Raw genomic sequence first — 17,804 nt, 5'->3', positions numbered from 1 at the left:
ATAGAGTCAGTTCTGGAACTGAAACGGAATCAAAATTAATTTGCCTGTGTTTCCAAGTTGTATATATTTTGTTATACTCTTGATGCTAAGTCAATAATTGCATAAAGAGGCTGAAAATTTCCAACAGGTAGAATAGTAAGTTATTGCTGGCATTCCTGGTTTACTGGTCTTCATCATGTTGATGTTTTCTGGCTACCTAGATTCCCAACTTTAAAAAAAAAAACCCTCATGGAACCCCCACCTCCACCCCCCATGATTTGGATGGTCCATCTTTTCATTGCCTTCCAGAAGGCTATTAAGAACTTACTCTAAGTGAGCCTAATATTTGTGTTTCTGAGAGGATGGGTATGTCTAAGAGGGTTTAAAATCTGTTAGCTAGTTTAGGGTATTTTTTATAATATGGCCAGCCATATTTCTTTTCTAGTAAATGAATAAATAAACATGTTTTCCTTTGGGTCATCATTAAAGTGTAGAAAGCACTGTAGAACACTGGAGAGATGAAATTGAAGCCATTCATACACACTTGGCTACTTTGTAATTATGCTATTTTAAAAATGTCACAGTTCATTTCATCAGTCATCAAAATTTCACTAAGATTATCCTTTAAATTTTCAACGATTGTACATTTTTTTCTAGCTAGAATGTTCTAATTTTAATAGTTAGAAGATAAATAAATAAATATTCCTCCATACTCCCAGTGATTATTCACACACACACACACACAAAATACACAAAACCAGAACAAATGTATATTCTCTTTGTTACACAAACCTAACATAGGCAAACCTAACATAGGCTGGATTTTCTAGCCTGCTTGTTTATAAACCATCTCATTCTTAAGGTTTCTCAGGAAATGAAAAAGGTAAGATGGAATTTGCTAGCCTGCTTTCCTATCAGAATGTCCAAAGTTATAGAGAATAGCTGTATGGATTTGTAGGTCTGATTTGCACCTTTGTTGTAGGTTTTATTATTATTATTATTATTATTATTATTATTATTATTATTATTATTATTAATAGTAGTCGTATTACATTATTGCATGCAGATTAGCTGTCCTAATAGACTTGGAGAATCACAAAATGTTCTTTTATTCCAAATATATATTACTGAGCTTCCTCTGCACATGCCTTCATATCTTCCACGTTGGTCTCTATTGAGTTGATTTTTTTTTTACTTGGTTTTGTTTCTGGGAAGTTGCCACACTAGTAAGCAAGGCTGCAGCCATTCACCATTTTATCTCTGCTGGAAACTAATGATGTTGTTCAAGATACAGGCTTTTTCTGAAGCTGGTTTTCTGCAATATCCTCCTTTCTGTGATGAATTGAAAAAAAAATCCTAGGACATCATGACATACAAGAATACAATTTTGGGATAGAGGACAAAAATTGATTGATTTGGTTTTAGTTTACAATAATGTAAAGACTCATCCCAAGGAAAATATCAAATGCCATTATTGGGCCATTATTTTTCTCCAGGGTACAGAATTAGTTCATGTCGCCCTTAAACCTTATAAAGCCAGAACACTAGTTCCAATATTATTCATAACTCAGATGGGACTCTATGCAATGAAGAATACCATGAAAGTGCTACAAACCAAATTTTAAAGAGCCATTCTTGCTGCCTTAGGAGATATAGCCCTTGCCACGCTTAGACTTGAGGGGGGGGGATGCATATAATAGAGTTAAAGACCTGGAGCATGAAGATTAATTATTCTCCAATGGCCTATTAGCCTTATTATTAGTGAAGGGCTATTTTCTTACCTAGAGGGGTGCTATAAAGTCTGAGTAAGCATGTTATAGGTTTCTTACTCTGAATTATAAAAACACCAAGCATGTACGGATAGATGTAATAGAGGTCATTAAGATGCCCCAGAGTAGAAGAGCTCGATGTCAAGGGGACTTTGGTTGTTGGCTAAATATTAAACATCTCTCACATTCCCTAGCTGGGGAAGAATTTCTTTGGAAATGCAATAACACATTACCATCATAGTCAATAGATATGCCAACCCCCTTTATCCGAACAGATTTGCCTTTGTGGTTGAGAAGATATCAAAGCAATTGTCCATGTACTGCTGTACTACAATTTCTAAGGGCACCGTTCCAGTGGGGCAGCAGGAAGGAGGGAGGAGATCGCTGCTCCGCTGGACTATGGTTTAACATCGTAAACATAGAGCTATTTTTGTTTTAATTTTGACAACCAGCATACAATCCCAGTGAGGTGAGGGTCCCCTTTCTCAAAAGACCCTGGTGTTTTGCCTCTCCGTGGTGGTTTTAGGCTATTTTTTTCCACCGGAGAGCTGGGAGCCCGAACAGACGATCAGCTGGGGCTCGGAAAATGGTGGCTGCTATAAATGGACTGTGAGCGAGAGAGACGGAGAGACGGAATACAAAGAACGAGCAAACTGAGTTTCTTGAGCTGCAGTTAGTTGAAGACAGCTAATTATGGTGTGGATGAGGTGAATGGATATGGTATGTGTGGTACATACTCTTGATCAGTTGGAGGATGATGAAGATATTGAGGACTCAGATTCAGATAGTGTTTATGAAGTAGTGGGGGGCCCGGGGTTACAGGTAGTAGAACAGGTGGGAGGCCAGCCACAGGATGGGGCTATGAGTTCAGGATCTAGCGAGGGAGAATCAGATGCACGCTGGGTTAATCCTAAATTCAGAAGAATTCAGAAACGTAGAGAGCAAAGGTCTGGAAGAAGATATTAAGGAGAGGAATGGGTTAAATATTGTAGTGAGGTAATTGGCACGTCAGGGAGCTAGTGGAGAAGAAGGGTGGAGTTTCAACATTGCCGAAAAGAAATATGGAGGGGGGGGGGTTTTAGCCCGCTAAAGTAAGCCAAAGTATTTTGTATTGTATTTAGTTAGAGTGGCTGTTTTTTATAGCTATGTAGTTAGGAAATAAATCTTGTCTAAGTTAAGCAGGAAAAGGAATGAGAGGAATGCAGCTAGAAGAGAGATAACGGACCAATTGATGTTGGAAATGTGTTGAAGTACAAGAGAGCAGAGAAATAAATGGAATTGCTTTATTCATGAAATGATGCATTTAATGAGAGTTATTTGTAATTACTATACTTCTACCAGAAACCAGAACAGTATGAATGAAATACTTGGCACACCTGATGCTGGAGATGCAGGAGGGGAGGGGGCAACTATCTCTGGAGTGACAGAGGGTCGGAATATTCCAGTCTTGTTGGGGAGAGGCAGATATGGCGGGAGCCATGGAGCTAGCGATTCCAGGGAAAGGAGGGATCGTTGCTTAATAACGATCCCCTCTTCCGGCTCCGTGAGCTCAATCTTGGGCACTGGTGATGAGTGTAATTCTGGCCCCGGGCTCAGGCTGCTGCTACTCAATGCCAGGTCGGTGGTAAATAAAGCTCTCCTCATCCGGGATTTGATTCTGCATGAGGAGGCCGACCTGGCATGTGTGACTGAAACCTGGCTGGGCCTGGAGGGAGGAGTTCCTCTCTCTGAAATCTGCCCAGCCAGGTTTCAGGTATGGCATCAGCCTCGACCCCAGGGAAGGGGGGGAGGAGTGGCTATTATAGCCAGGGAGAGCCTTTGCCTGCATAGACTCGTTGCTCCAGAGATTGCGGGTTGTGAGTCCCTCTTGGTGAAGTTGGAATTAGGGGTTCAGGTGGGCTTGATTCTCACGTACCTGCCTCCCAGCTACATGTCAACAACCCTGCCTGTGCTGGTCGAGGAGGTAGCCAGGCTGGCAGTGGGGTTCCCCAGACTTATTGTCTTGGGGGACTTTAACCTGCCGTCACTCGGCGAAACCTCTGGACTAGCACAGGAGTTCATGGCCACCATGACAGCCATGGACCTGACTCAAGTAGTACTGGGTCTGACTCACGAGGGGGGTCACGCACCCGACATGGTATTCCTCTCTGATCAATTGAGTAATGGTCTGAGATTAAAGGGCTTAGAAGTTTTGCCTTTCTCATGGTCAGACCATTTTCTATTGTGGCTTGACTTCCTGGCTCCAATCCTTCCCCGCAGGGAGGCGGAACCGACTAGGTGGTTCCGCCCCAAATACCTGATGGACCCAGAGGGCTTTCAGAAGGTGCTTGGGGTTATTCCAGATACAGTCGTCCACAGTTCGGCAGAGTCTCTTGCTGAGTCCTGGAACAAGGCTGCAGTGGAGGCTCTTGATCGGATTGCGCCGTTGCAACCTCTCTGCGGCACTAGACCCAGTAGAGCTCCATGGTTCAACGAGGAGCTCCAGGAGTTGAAACGCCAGAAGAGACGTCTAGAGAAGCGATGGAGGAAGAGTAAGTCCGAATCCGATTGAACACTTGTAAGAGCTCATATTAAGACTTACAAAGTGGCGCTCAAGGCGGCAAGATGCGCGTATCATGCCGCCTTGATTGCATCAGCGGAATCCCGCCCGGCCACTCTGTTTAGGGTGACCCGCTCCCTTCTTAACCAGGGGGGAGTTGGAGAGCCCTTGCAGAGTAGTGCCGAGGACTTTAACACGTTTTTCGCTGATAAAATCGCTCAGATCCAAGCAGACCTCGACTCCAATTGGATAACAGAGTCGACTGACAATAAGTCAGTTGAGGTGACTGGGGCCCGTACTTGTCCATCTGTCTGGGAAGAGTTTGATCTGGTGACACCTGATGAAGTGGACAAGGCCATTGGAGCTGTGAGTTCCGCCACCTGTTTACTGGATCCGTGTCCCTCCTGGCTGGTCTCGGCCAGCAGGGAGGTGACACGGAGTTGGGTCCAGGAGATTATCAACGCTTCTTTGGGGACGGGGTCCTTTCCGGATCCCTACAAGGAGGCACTTATGCGCCCCCTCCTCCAGAAGCCTTCCCTGGACCCAGCCATTCTCAACAATTATCATCCAGTCTCCAACCTTCCCTTTATGGGGAAGGTTGTTGAGAAGGTGGTGGCGCTCCACCTCCAGCAGTCCTTGGAAGAAGCTGATTATCTAGGCCCTCAGCAGTCAGAATTCAGGCCTGACTACAACACGGAAACTGCTTTGGTCGTGTTGATGGATGATCTCTGGCGGGCCCAGGACAGGGGTTTATCCTCTGTCCTAGTGCTTCTTGTCCTCTCAGCAGCTTTCGATACCATCGACCATGGTATCCTTCTGCGCTGGCTGGAGGGGTTGGGAGTGGGAGGCACTGTTCTTCAGTGGTTCTCCTCCTACCTCCGGTCGGTCGCAGTCGGTGTTAGTGGGGAGGGGTCAGAGATCGACCTCTAAGCTCTCCCCCCTGCTATTTAATATCTACATGAAACTGCTGGGCGAGATCATCAAAGGACATGGGGTGAGGTATCATCAGTACGCAGATGATACCCAGTTGTACATCTCCACCCCATGCCCAGTCAACGAAGTAGTGGATGTGATGTGTTGGTGCCTGGAGGCTGTTGGGGTCTGTATGGGTGTCAAAAGACTCAAACTCAACCCTGATAAGATGGAGTGGCTGTGGGTTTTGCCTCCCAGGGACAATTCCATCTGTCCGTCCATCACCCGGGGGAGGGAATCATTGACCTCCTCAGAGAGGGTCCACAACTTGGGCATCCTCCTCGATCCACAGCTCACATTAGAGAAACATCTTTCAGCTGTGGCGAGGGGGGGGTTGCCCAGGTTCGTCTGGTGCACCAGTTGCGGCCCTATTTGGACCGGGAGTCACTGCTCACAGTCACCCATGCCCTCATCACCTCGATGCTCGACTACTGTAACGCTCTCTACATGGGGCTACCTTTGAAAACTGTTCAGAAACTTCAGATCATGCAGAATGCAGCTGCGAGAGCAATCATGGGCTTCCCTAAGTATGCCCATATTACACCAACACTCTGCAGTCTGCATTGGTTGCCGATCAGTTTCCGGTCACAATTCAAAGAACTATAAAGCCCTTCATGGCATCGGACCAAAATATCTCCGGGACCGCCTTCTGCCGCACGAATCCCAAGTGACCAGTTAGGTTCCACAGAGTTGGCCTTCTCCAAGTCCTGTCGACTAAACTATGTCATTTGGCGGGACCCAGGCGAAGAGCCTTCTCTGTGGTGGCCCCGACCCTCTGGAACCAGCTCCCCCCCAGAGATCAGAATTGCCCCCACCCTCCTCGCCTTTTGTAAGCTTCTTAAAACCCACCTCTGTCGTCAGGCATGGGGGAATTGAGATATTCCTTTCCCCCTAGGCCTATAAAATTTATGCATGGTATGTTTGTGTTTATGTTTGGTTTTTAATAAGGGTTTTTAAATTATTTTAAATATTAGATTTGTCATATGCTGTTTTATCATTGTTGTTAGCCGCCCCGAGTCTACGGAGAGGGGCGGCATACAAACCTAATAAATAAATTAAATAAATAAATTAAGAATATACGATGCCCATAGAGCATAATGATTGATGGTACCTGTTAATCTGAACACTTGCATTTAGAATGATTTTGAAGCCGCAGAGTGGGTTAGTGGTCTCCAGATTTTGGCAGCCTAGGTCACTGCCTCCTATTAGTCTAAAAGCAATTCTGATAGGCACATAGGGAATTCCCTATCTGTAACAGTATTTTAGAAAAGCAAACTTTGATTAAATAAAACTCCTGCTTTCATATTCCAGTGCTAGCATTATCAATAATGGGACTAAATTCTGTATACTGTGTTTGAAATATGCTATCAAAGATTGTATCTCCAATTACTATGATTTTATATGTTTGTGTGTTGATCATTGATTATCATTATAATCAGGCAAGGGCTATTGTGGTGGAAATGTCAAAACTGATGAAGAGCTCTATTTTATTTATTTATTTATTTTATATTAATTGGATTTTCATGAGGTTTATAAGTTCAATATCAATTCTCTGCAATAAATTGACTGTTTCAAGTACCAGTGATTCTAAAAATAGACACTTTCCTTTACAGGTCTCCCCCTTCTTCAAGTATTTTTATGTTTCTTAGAACCCTATTCTGGAGGAAACATTCTTAGGTTATCCTTGGTTTTATTAAGAAATCTAATCTTTAGGGGATTTATCTTGTTACTCTCCTATCCCATTCATATTAATAAGAAAAAAAATTAAAACTCAGCATGGATACAGAAAAAAGTACAGTATGTGTTCATCATCAATGTTATATTAACTTTATATTATGGGTAGACCTTATAATATGAGCTGTTCAGAAATACAGAGGGAGTTTAATTGCCCTCATGACCCCAGAGTTTTTTGTAACCATCTGACTAGCTATTTGGGAAACAGAATGCTGGACTGGTGACCATTTGGCTTGATCCAATAGGCTTTTAAATGTACTGTCTTCATTTTGGATGCAAAAATGCCACTTTTCAAAAAATTGTAACTGTCAGAAAAATTGGATGAAGTCAGCAACAAAGGCAAAACATATTTTTTTTAAAAAAAAATGTTTTTATTCTCTATGAGCTACTTTTTGAAAATCAAAGGTATTTACAGTTGGTGGGCTTCTTGTTAATTGGTTTCTTCAATCTTATCGCGCAACACTCTATAGCAGGGATGGCGAACCTATGGCATGGGTGGCACAGGTGGCATACAGAGCCATATCTGCTGGCACACGAGCCATTGCCCTAGCTCAGCTCCAATGTGGATGTGTGTGCCGGCCAGCTGATTTTTGGCTCCCACAGAGATTTTGGGAGGGCGTTTTTGGCTTCCAGAGAGCCTACGGGGGGGGGGGTGTTTTTACCCTTGGAGTTGGGGAGTGCAAAACACTGGGCCCACCAGAAGTTTGGGAAAAAGCCGTTTCTGGCCTCTAGAGGGCCTCCTTGGGGTGGGGAAGCTGTTTTCGCCTTCCCCAGGCATTGAATTATGGCTGTGGGCACACACGCATGCACGATAGCACCTGAGGGGAAAAAAGTTTGTCATCATTGCTCTATAGAAATGGGCTGACCACAATATCTAAAATAGTTTCCTTCCACTGTGTGATAAGCAATAATTTTATCAAAAGAGGATGAATGATGGGGACCAAAGACAATATTTTTATTAGTATTTGAAAAAAATAAAGGGGTGTGGGCTCAATTCTGATAAAGAAAACCCATCTGTAGAGTTTGGGCTGTTCAGTGCTTCGGATACAGTTTTGAAATGGTGGTTTTGAGTGCATGAGATTACTAGAATAGTGTTATTTGCTCTAATTGCACTCCTATATACTCTGAAACACTGCACAATCCTACTATGAAGCAACTTCCTTCTAAATTCTTGCCTGTTGGATAAATAGGTTTCTTCAGTTACACTTGGGTGAGTGGAAGACACTCTTCATTGGTTTGAAGAGAGGTTTGAAAGGCTACATAAAATGACCCAAGTTGCTTTGCAAATCATTTTGATTTGACATTTCTATAGACTATGGAAACATTTTTGTTTTAGATACTTTGCTTTCTGCTAAGCATCTCTCTTTTTTCCACAGCTTTTAGTCGTGCTCCTGTTCCTATGGCAGTGGTCCGGAGGGAACTCTCTTGTGAAAGCTACCCAATAGAGCTCCGTTGCCCAGGAACAGATGTTATCATGATTGAAAGTGCCAACTATGGCAGGACAGATGATAAAATCTGTGACTCAGATCCTGCTCAGATGGAGAATATCCGCTGTTATCTGCCAGATGCTTATAAGATTATGACTCAAAGGTAAGGGTTGAATATTCTTGCCGGATGGGTTTTACTTTAATCTTGCTTGCTATTTATGAAAGTCTGTTATTGTTTGAGGCTGTTAAGGTATTTGCAATCTGTTTTCATGATTCACATCTACAATAGTGTAAAAATGAAGAAAACAGTGAGTTACAAATCACAGAACTTTATTCAGATTTTCGGAAATGATTTAAACCTAAACTCCGTTATTGTACAAGAAACCCAAGTTGTAATGACCTTAATTTAGACATGTTTCATCTGTGGTCCCTTTATAGTTTTGCATTTCCTTTTATCTGGTGCCTTTTCTTTTTCCTATTGACTTGCCACACTAAAGCACATATTTTCTCTTGTCCTAAATTTCCCAGGGATTAGAAACTGGTCATGGAAATATGTATTACATTAACTTCAGATGTGACTAGAAAACATTTAGAAGTGGATATTCTTTGACTGTAATCCTTATAGCTCCATGCTTTGTTTCCCTCTGCCCTTTTTTCTTGTTTGAACTTAGTCCCACTTTTAATTTAGACCTTTGTAGATGTCACAGATGCTTCACATATGTTCGCTCCATAGTCCTTGCCCAGCCATGTAAGGTGAATTGTAGATGAGGGACGTGAAACTGAGTGACAGAGTTCTAACCTATTGAGTTCATGGTAAAACCTAGATTTAATCAGGATTCCTTAGTTAATAGTGCATTAATTTAGACAGCATACCACATAATCATAAAATTTTCTTCAAAATTTAATAATTCCTTTTCTGAGATTTTCTTCCTTGATTTTGCCCTCTGGACTTGTTCTTTCTTGAAAACAAACAAGGAAATCACTTCTGAGTGTGATACTCACTCATTACCAGCTGAAAATAAATGTATAATCCTTTTCTTGCTAGCTAACACTGCCTACTTAATCTTGCTTCCCCTTAAATGTATATGTGCAGTGTTATAATCTCTATTTGAACAAATATATTGATGTAAGCTTTGAGTTGGCCTTTTCTTTATATAAATATCAGAGGTGGGTTCCAACTTATCTCACTGCCGGTTCGCTTCCTCCTGCACCACGTGGCCATACCTTGCGGACATGCATGCTCAGTGCAAAAAAAAAATCATAACATTTTTAAAAAACATCCTAAATGGTGACACATGCACAGTGCTGGAAACGTAGCTTCTGTGCATGCACAGAAGAAAAAATAAATTAATTAAAAAGATGACTGTGCCCCGTACTGGCACTGACTGATCTGGTTTGGTGCTGTCATCGTGATGTCACAGGTGGGCCGCTATCAATTCGGGTAAACCAGTCCAAACAGGGAAGAACCCACCCCTGATAAGTATGTCATGATTCTGACAGAATATCTGTTTTATAAAGAAGCAGCATTATTCAACAAAATGTTCCTAAATTTCACAGATGACTGCAATGTTCTCAGAGATTATCCACAATTTATTTCTGAAATACTTAATGTCTATTTTTGTTGAAAAGCTTTCTAAATATCTGACCACATTTTTTTATCATTTCATTTTAAATCCTCATTAACATTAGCTGTAGTAAGCATTTATATCCAGAAAATATAAAACCAAATGCATTTTTAACTTGAAATCTAGCCTCACCTGCTTTCATCTTAAAATAATAATTGATATTTGAACCTGTAATGGAAATGATGACATACATTAACTATTATCTGACTTCATAGTCTCTCTCTCTCTCTCTCATTTCTATTATATAATAATTCTATTACATATAAAGTCTTGTGGTGGTTTAATTATGAGATTATTTATTTATTTATTTATTTATACGAATATTTTTTTAATGCCGCCCTTCTCCTTAGACTCAGGGCGGCTTACAACATGTTAGCAATAGCACTTTTTAACAGAGCCAGCATATTGCCCCCACAATCCAGGTCCTCATTTTACCCATCTCAGAAGGATGGAAGGCTGAGTCAACCTTGAGCCAGTGATGAGATTTGAACCACTGACCTACAGATCTACAATCAGCTTTAGTAGCCTGTAGTACTGCACTCTACCTGCTGTGCCACCTCAGCTCTTTGTTTGCTGCTTATTTACACTTTTAGAGCCATGCAAGATTTTCACCTTTAGATATATTATATATGGTTTTCACTTTAATGAAAATATAAAGTTCATAAGAAAATAAATTCCAGAAAAGCAAATCTGGACTGTTTTTGTGCAAGAAATACAAGCAACACATTAAAATACTATATGCCTAATATTCTTGTCATTTGAAGGACTGTCATTCTTATATTTTCTAGGTGTCTTCTACTTGAAAGAGTACTACAGTGATCCCTCGAGTTTCGCGATCTCGAGTATTGCGAAACGCTATATCGCGAGTTTTCAACCCGGAAGTAAACAACACCATCTGCGCATGCGTGCCTTTTTTTCTATGGCCACGCATGCGTAGATGGTGGAGTTTCCCGCCGGGCAGATAAGCTGCTGGGTGGCTTCCCTGGGTCTTCCCCCTCTTGCCGCGGTAAGACCCCAGCGGCGGCGCGAGCAACGGCGTGGGCGGGCGGCACGCGCGGGGACACCCCAGCTCCGCTTCCCAGCTGGGAAGCGGCCCCAGCAACGGCGTGGGCGGGCGGTGCGCGCGCGCTTGGGGAAACCCCAGCTCCGCTTCCCAGCTGGGAAGCCGCCCCAGCAACGCGCGCGCGCGCTTGGGGACATCCCAGCTCCGCTTCCCAGCTGGGAAGCGGCCCCAGCAACGGGGTGGGCGGGCGGGTGGTGCGCGCGTGCTTGGGGAAACCCCAGCTCCGCTTCCCAGCTGGGAAGCCGCCCCAGCAACGCGCGCGCGCTTGGGGACATCCCAGCTCCGCTTCCCAGCTGGGAAGCCGCCCCAGCAACGGGGTGGGCGGGCGGGCGGTGCGCGCGCGCTTGGGGACATCCCAGCTCCGCTTCCCAGCTGGGAAGCGGCCCTAGCAACGGTGTGGGCGGGCGGGCGGCACGCGCGCGGGGAAACCCCAGGCGCGAGCAACGGGGTGGGCGGGCGAAGGGCGGGCGGCGGTGTTTTTACTTCCGCACCGCTACTTCATGAAAAATCGATCATCGCGAGGGGTCCTGGAACGGAACCCTCGCGATGATCGAGGGACCACTGTAGTCTGTAATTTTGCTGTAAGGGCCCTGTTAAAGCTGAACCAGGACTTTGAAATTGCCCATTAAGAGTTGCTAGCAGACTAGATAGGCAGGCATACAGATCACTTATAATCATAGGGCTGAAGGTCATATAGCTCAGTCCCCTGACCAAGGCAAGGATCCTTATATCATCTTGGACAAATTAGTGTCCATTTTTTATTGAAAACCTCCAGTAATGGAGTACTCAAAATTTCTATACACAACTAATTCCACTGATTAATTGTTCCCACTGTCAGGAAGTATCATGATGTGGCTTTACAATAATGTAGAATTAGCTTATCTAGCCATGTTTCCTGTCTGGTTTACCCAGCAGGGCCGATGATTGGTGAGAGCTAATATTAGGGGTCTATCATGTGGCAAATAAAGTGGTGAAGCAACGGGGCTGGAGGAACCTGGATATTCCAAGGCTGTGCAGAGGAATCTTCAGAGGATCTGTGGATAAAATCGCTCAGATTTGTTCCTAGTCCTGCAGAAAGGCCTGGGTCTTAGTCTTGCTTTGCTCTCTGACAACAATTTGAACTCATGTGGGAGTTGCTGCTCCCGCCGCCCCAGTGCACTGCACACACATCTCCGCATCTCTGGTTTGCGCACGTGTGTATCTGAGCACGATTTTGCTTCTGCACATGCACAAGAAACAAAATCTCACGAGGGACATGTGCATGAGAGATTTTTGGGCGGGTTTTGCTGATCACCAGCTGCCAGCAGTTTGGCAGATCAGTAGGCTCAAGGTTGACTCAGCCTTCCATCCTTCCAAGGTCGATAAAATGAGGAGTCAGAGTGTTGGGGGCAATATGCTTACTGTCAGGCTGGTTTCTCTCAGAATTTATTAATAGCAAAACTCAGAGTCCATTTTCAACTTCAAAGGTGAACTTTACTAAATCAGAAGTGAATGCATTGAAAGAAAAGCAAAGTCTGGGGAGAAAAGCGCGATAGTTGCCCATTACAAAGTGACCCCAAATGTCCCACTTGGCAATTCACCCAATTCCCATTGTCCATCTTTGTCAGGTGGACGCATCTTCACTGGCGTGTCATACTTTTGGAATGCACGCCACCAACCCACCCCTTGATCACCCCTTCTCAGGAGAAACAAAACTCTTGGCCTTCTCCAGGAGAAACGAAACTTTCTTAGACTCCTCCAGCAGACTTCCCCTCTCCCAAATCCCAACACCTGCCCCCACCCCCACCCAATTTCTCATGACAGCTGAAGCGCAGTTGAAGGATGAAACACAATTCAATTCAATTCAGTTTATTAGATTTGTATGCCGCCCCTCTCTGAAGACTCGGGGCGAGACTGACACTTACTTACTGCTTAGAGAGGGCTGTAAAGCACTGTGAAGCAGTATATAAGTCTAAATGCTATTGCTAAATGCTATTGCTATACAGAATCTGTAGCAAAAGGTTTCATGGGGGAGGAGGACAGTGAACAACTCTCCATTATTATTTCTGCTATTGTGGTTGCAACAATCCTCCCCAAAGAGCTTAGATGCAGGGACAGCTTATATAAACAATTGTAGATAGGAATATAATACATACTACTTAAAAACAAATGAATGCTATGGCATCTTCCTGCACAGCAGTTGGTACCCATGGCCCTATGAGAGGAAGAATCCAGCTGAGCTCCCTTCTGCAGTCTTTGTTGCCTGCATTTCTCCCTCACTCTGATTTTCTAATGCGATAGCACAGTGTTAAAAAAAAATCAAGGGAAATGCTATTTAATCCATACTGGGCATTAGAGGTTGGTGGCGATCCTCTTACAACTCTCCTAGTGGGAGATCCTTTTCGAGAGTAAAATCACCAATCCATTAGTCTCTTCCTTGCAAATTGGATATAGGCCAAATTCACACAGACATGATGTAAAAAAGAGGGAGGGGGGAATGGAAAAATGATTGAATTCCTCTTCTGGCTCAGTTAGAAAGAAGAGGTGTGATTCATCTGACTTGAAGGGGCAATATTCCAGACCAAATCTGTTGGAAACATGGTCAGAAATTATTACTGACGTTTAAAAAAATTAAATCTCCTGAGGAGATTTATTTTATCCTGGGGGTTGAGGAAGATAATATAGTCAAAACTTTAAGTTTTTAACCAATATCCCCAACCTCAAAGAGGGAGAAAAGGATGAAAGGAACTGTAGACCAGATTAGAAACCTGCAACCTAATGGTTCATTGTTTCAGAACTATTCCCTTACTTAAACTTAGAAATGGATTGACCAAGGGCAAAAAAGCAGTGAGAGCAGGAGCAACTTTTGATTTCTTGCTGCCTTGTTGTGCCTTTAGACAATTTAGGATTGGTCTACAATTTCTGGAGTCCTTTGGAGCCTCTGCAGGGCTAGCATGAGACCAGTCTATTTGATTTGCAGTGCTTGAAGGAGAGGGATCAGTCTAACCTGGAGGACTAGGTCGGGCCAGTCTGTTGAACCTCTGAGTAGTGGTGTGCAATGAATGAACCACATTTCAATTCCTCAGAAGTCGTAGGTCCCAGATTTTGGATGCTTTTTGTAATTTAACTCTTTTGAGATATCTTTGTTCAAACTCTGTATCCCTATGATGAACTCTTTTGCCCAGTTAAAGGTTACAAAGACAAGAATTTCTGTAGTATACAGATCCTTGATGGCAAACCAATGTCATGCATGCCACAAGTGGCACGCAGGGCCATATCAGTAGGCAAGCGAGACCAGCTGATTTTCAAGCTTTCTGGGCCCACTGGGAGTTGGGAAACAGCCTGTTTTCAGCCTCTCGTAGGGTGGGGAAGGCCTATTTTTTGCTCTCCTCAAGCTCCAGAGCCTTTCTAGGAGCCTGGGGAAGGCGAAAACAGCCTATCCCCCACAGAGGTCCTCTGCGGCTGGAAACATTCCATTTGCCAACTTTCAATTAAACCAGAAATTCTGGAGATTTTTTGAGGTGGGGGTGGTTTTTCTCACCCAGGCTTCAGAGCCTTTCTAAGAGCCTGGGGAAGGCGAAAATGGCCTTCCCCATACACACACAGGAGGCCCTCCAGAGGCCCATTTCCCAACTTGAAGTCGGTTCAACTGGAAGTCAGCAAACAGAAAATTTCCAGTCTCCGGAAGACCTCCAGGGGGTGAAGACCGTTTTTGCCCTCCCCAGCTGCTAGAAAGGCTCTGGACCTTGGGGAGAGCAAAAAAATGGACCTTCCAGTTGAAGCAGAACCAGAAAAGCTCTGAAGCCTAGGGAGAGCAAAAAACAGGTGTCCTGTCGCTTGCTGGGAAGGGTGGAGCCACGCGTGCATCCACAGAGCCCCCACATGTAATTCTGGATGTGGGTATTCATGCGCCCCATGCACCCCCTTATTTGGCACACAAACCAAAAAAGGTTTGCCATCACTGATATAGATGGTTTGATGCTGATATCTCGGAAGAGTCTAAAGTAAACCATAAATTTATTTTTTATACTGAGAAGGGAATTGTATTTATTAATCAAATGGTTCCTCCTGACTCTAATTTGATTATGTGAATCTGTGTTGATTAATACTTTGCTTCCAAATGTACCTGATAACATATGTGATTTATTGTTATCGGTTTATTTATTACATTTTTATCCCTTTCTTTCCCTAAATTGGTTAGGGCAGTATTTAGACCACCCACCTTCATAGGAATTGGTAAGCATACTGAAAAATAATATCTACCGTAAATATTTTCAGTTGATATTTTAGAATCATTTAAAAAACTATAATCAAACCATCCTTACAGTCAATCAAAACATTAACATGTCTAAATGCCAGAAGGGGAAAAAAGACATTACAAGGATTTTAACCATGTTGAAAAGTTTCAAGTCTGCAGGTTATAATTCTTTTTTTCAAGTTCTGGGGAGAAAGTTTTTAGCAGGTTCCTCAAAAACTAAATCACCTTCTTTTCACAAAAAAATTAGTGCAAACCTGCACAATCATCCTTCTGATCCATTGTAGTTGTCATCCAAAATCCTGTTCAGTAGTTCATTACGAAGGAGCTCTTTTTCAATGTTAGTATTAAAGCTTGGGGCTATATTTGATTATTCTTTTAGGTGGATAGGATCACCTTACTTTTAAATTGGTATAATTGTTGTCAATCATTATTCATTTTGTTTACTTTTTATTTATTTGCATTTTGAATCAGTGTTAACTTCTGGTAATTGTCTGGACTAGTCCCTAAAACATTTTTTTACAATGTTTTTGGAACAGGTTATCCCTACTTTCTTCCTATATCTGAGAGAGGGTGACTGGCCCAATGCCTATAACTTGACAAAGATACTTATTGCAGAGAGAGGGGGGAGAGAGGGAGAGAAAGAGAAGAACATTTAAGAAACAAAACAGATTTATTTATTAATCACATTTGTATAGACCTTTATCTCACTCTTCTGGGAAGCATATAAATAATAACAACTAACAAAAGCAACAATACAAAAATATAAAATCCAGATTTATTTATTAACAAAATTTATATAGCCACCATATCTATTTATGTTTCCTATTACAAAGAATCAGTGGTATTCCATCTATGTCTGACATATATTTAAATGATTGCTACTGTTTATACAGTGATCCCCTGTTTATTGCGTCCCCAACCATTGCGAACAGGGTACTTCGCTATTTTTCAACCCGGAAGTCAAAATACCATCTACGCATGCGTGTATGGGCACGCATGCGTAGATGGCAACCGGGAGATCAGCTGCTGGGCGGCTTCCCTGAGTCTTCCCCCTCTTGCTGGCATCAGCGAGGAGTTTCCCCACCGCCCACGCAAACTCCTCGCTGCCGCCCGCCCTTCGCCCGCCCACGCCGTTCATTCTCGCCGCTTTTGAGCTGAGTCCGGGAGCGAATTCGCTCCCGGACTCAGCTCAAAAGCGCCGATAGCAAGCGGCAAGGAACGGCTTGTCTCGGCGCTTTCGAGCTGAGTCCGGTCAGCTCGAAAGCGCCAAGACAAGCCGTTCCTTGCCGCTTGCTATCGGCGCTTTTGAGCTGAGTCCGGAAGCGAATTCGCTCCCGGACTCAGCTCAAAAGCGCCGATAGCAAGCGGCAAGGAACGGCTTGTCTTGGCGCTTTCGAGCTGAGTCCGGTCAGCTCGAAAGCGCCGAGACAAGCCGTTCCTTGCCGCTTGCTATCGGCGCTTTTGAGCTGAGTCCGGAAGCGAATTCGCTCCCGGACTCAGCTCAAAAGCGCCGATAGCAAGCGGCAAGGAACGGCTTGTCTCGGCGCTTTCGAGCTGAGTCCGGTCAGCTCGAAAGCGCCGAGACAAGCCGTTCCTTGCCGCTTGCTATCGGCGCTTTTGAGCTGAGTCCGGAAGCGAATTCGCTCCCGGACTCAGCTCGAAAGCGCCGAGAGCCAGCGCCCCCCGGACCCCCAACCCGGGTTTGGGGGGCTGCTAGGAAGCCCTCCATGCCGGCGGCAAACAGCCGCCCCGCCCCCAATCTTCGGCTCCTCGCTAGCGCTGTGGGAGTAAAAACACCATCTGCACATGCGCAGATGGTGTTTTTACTTCCGCAGCGCTACTTCGCGAAAACCCGCTCGTTGCGGGGGGTCCTGGAACGGAACCCTCGCAACGAGCGGGGGATCACTGTATTTCACTTTAAAAACTGCATCGGTTAATTAAAAAAACAAAAGATACAAATGGCATATGTGAAATGAGTTAGTACGGTAAATTAATGCAGATGGAAAGAAAGGAAAAAATGTATAATATATACTGTAGTGTAACTCCAAATAAATTAATTACAGTGGTATCTTGGTACTCAACTGTTTTTGAAACTCATAAAATTTGGTACTCGGTACATTTTTACATGAACATTTTTGAAATTTTAAAATCAAATCTTCAACAGCACCTTCAACAGAGAGACCCAACTATTTGGACCCAACTTTTACTAATATTATCCAAGGTGTCCAATATATATGTGTTGTCCCAGCTGAATGCAGTCCTGCACTTGATGGAGCCCTTTTCCCAGCAGAGATCTTCTGAGCCGGATCTCTTCCAATTCCTATTGAATTTATTGTCATCCCTGCTATCAAGTCTTCTCTCACAAGGAGGCTATATGGGTCATTTCTCCCCTCCCCCATTCAATACATTCTGAAATGCTTCTGGTTATAAACATGCAAGACAGTTTTACTTTATTGCAT

General features: G+C 43.7%; 1 protein-coding gene across 5 annotated transcripts in view; it reads left to right on the top strand.

Moving 5' to 3' along the window:
* Positions 1-17,804, top strand: part of ADGRL3 (adhesion G protein-coupled receptor L3) — a 688,180-nt gene that overhangs the window by 270,599 nt on the left and 399,777 nt on the right. For all 5 annotated transcript variants that reach the window (XM_070741950.1, XM_070741951.1, XM_070741955.1 and 2 more), the window contains exon 5: positions 8,370-8,583. In XM_070741950.1, coding sequence (XP_070598051.1) covers positions 8,370-8,583 — 214 coding nt within the window. The remainder of the gene's footprint in view (positions 1-8,369; positions 8,584-17,804) is intronic.

The sequence above is a fragment of the Erythrolamprus reginae genome, chromosome 2 (genome assembly GCF_031021105.1).
Source record: "Erythrolamprus reginae isolate rEryReg1 chromosome 2, rEryReg1.hap1, whole genome shotgun sequence".
Taxonomy (NCBI): Eukaryota; Metazoa; Chordata; class Lepidosauria; order Squamata; family Dipsadidae; genus Erythrolamprus; species Erythrolamprus reginae.
This window is presented reverse-complemented; position numbering and strand designations above follow the sequence as displayed.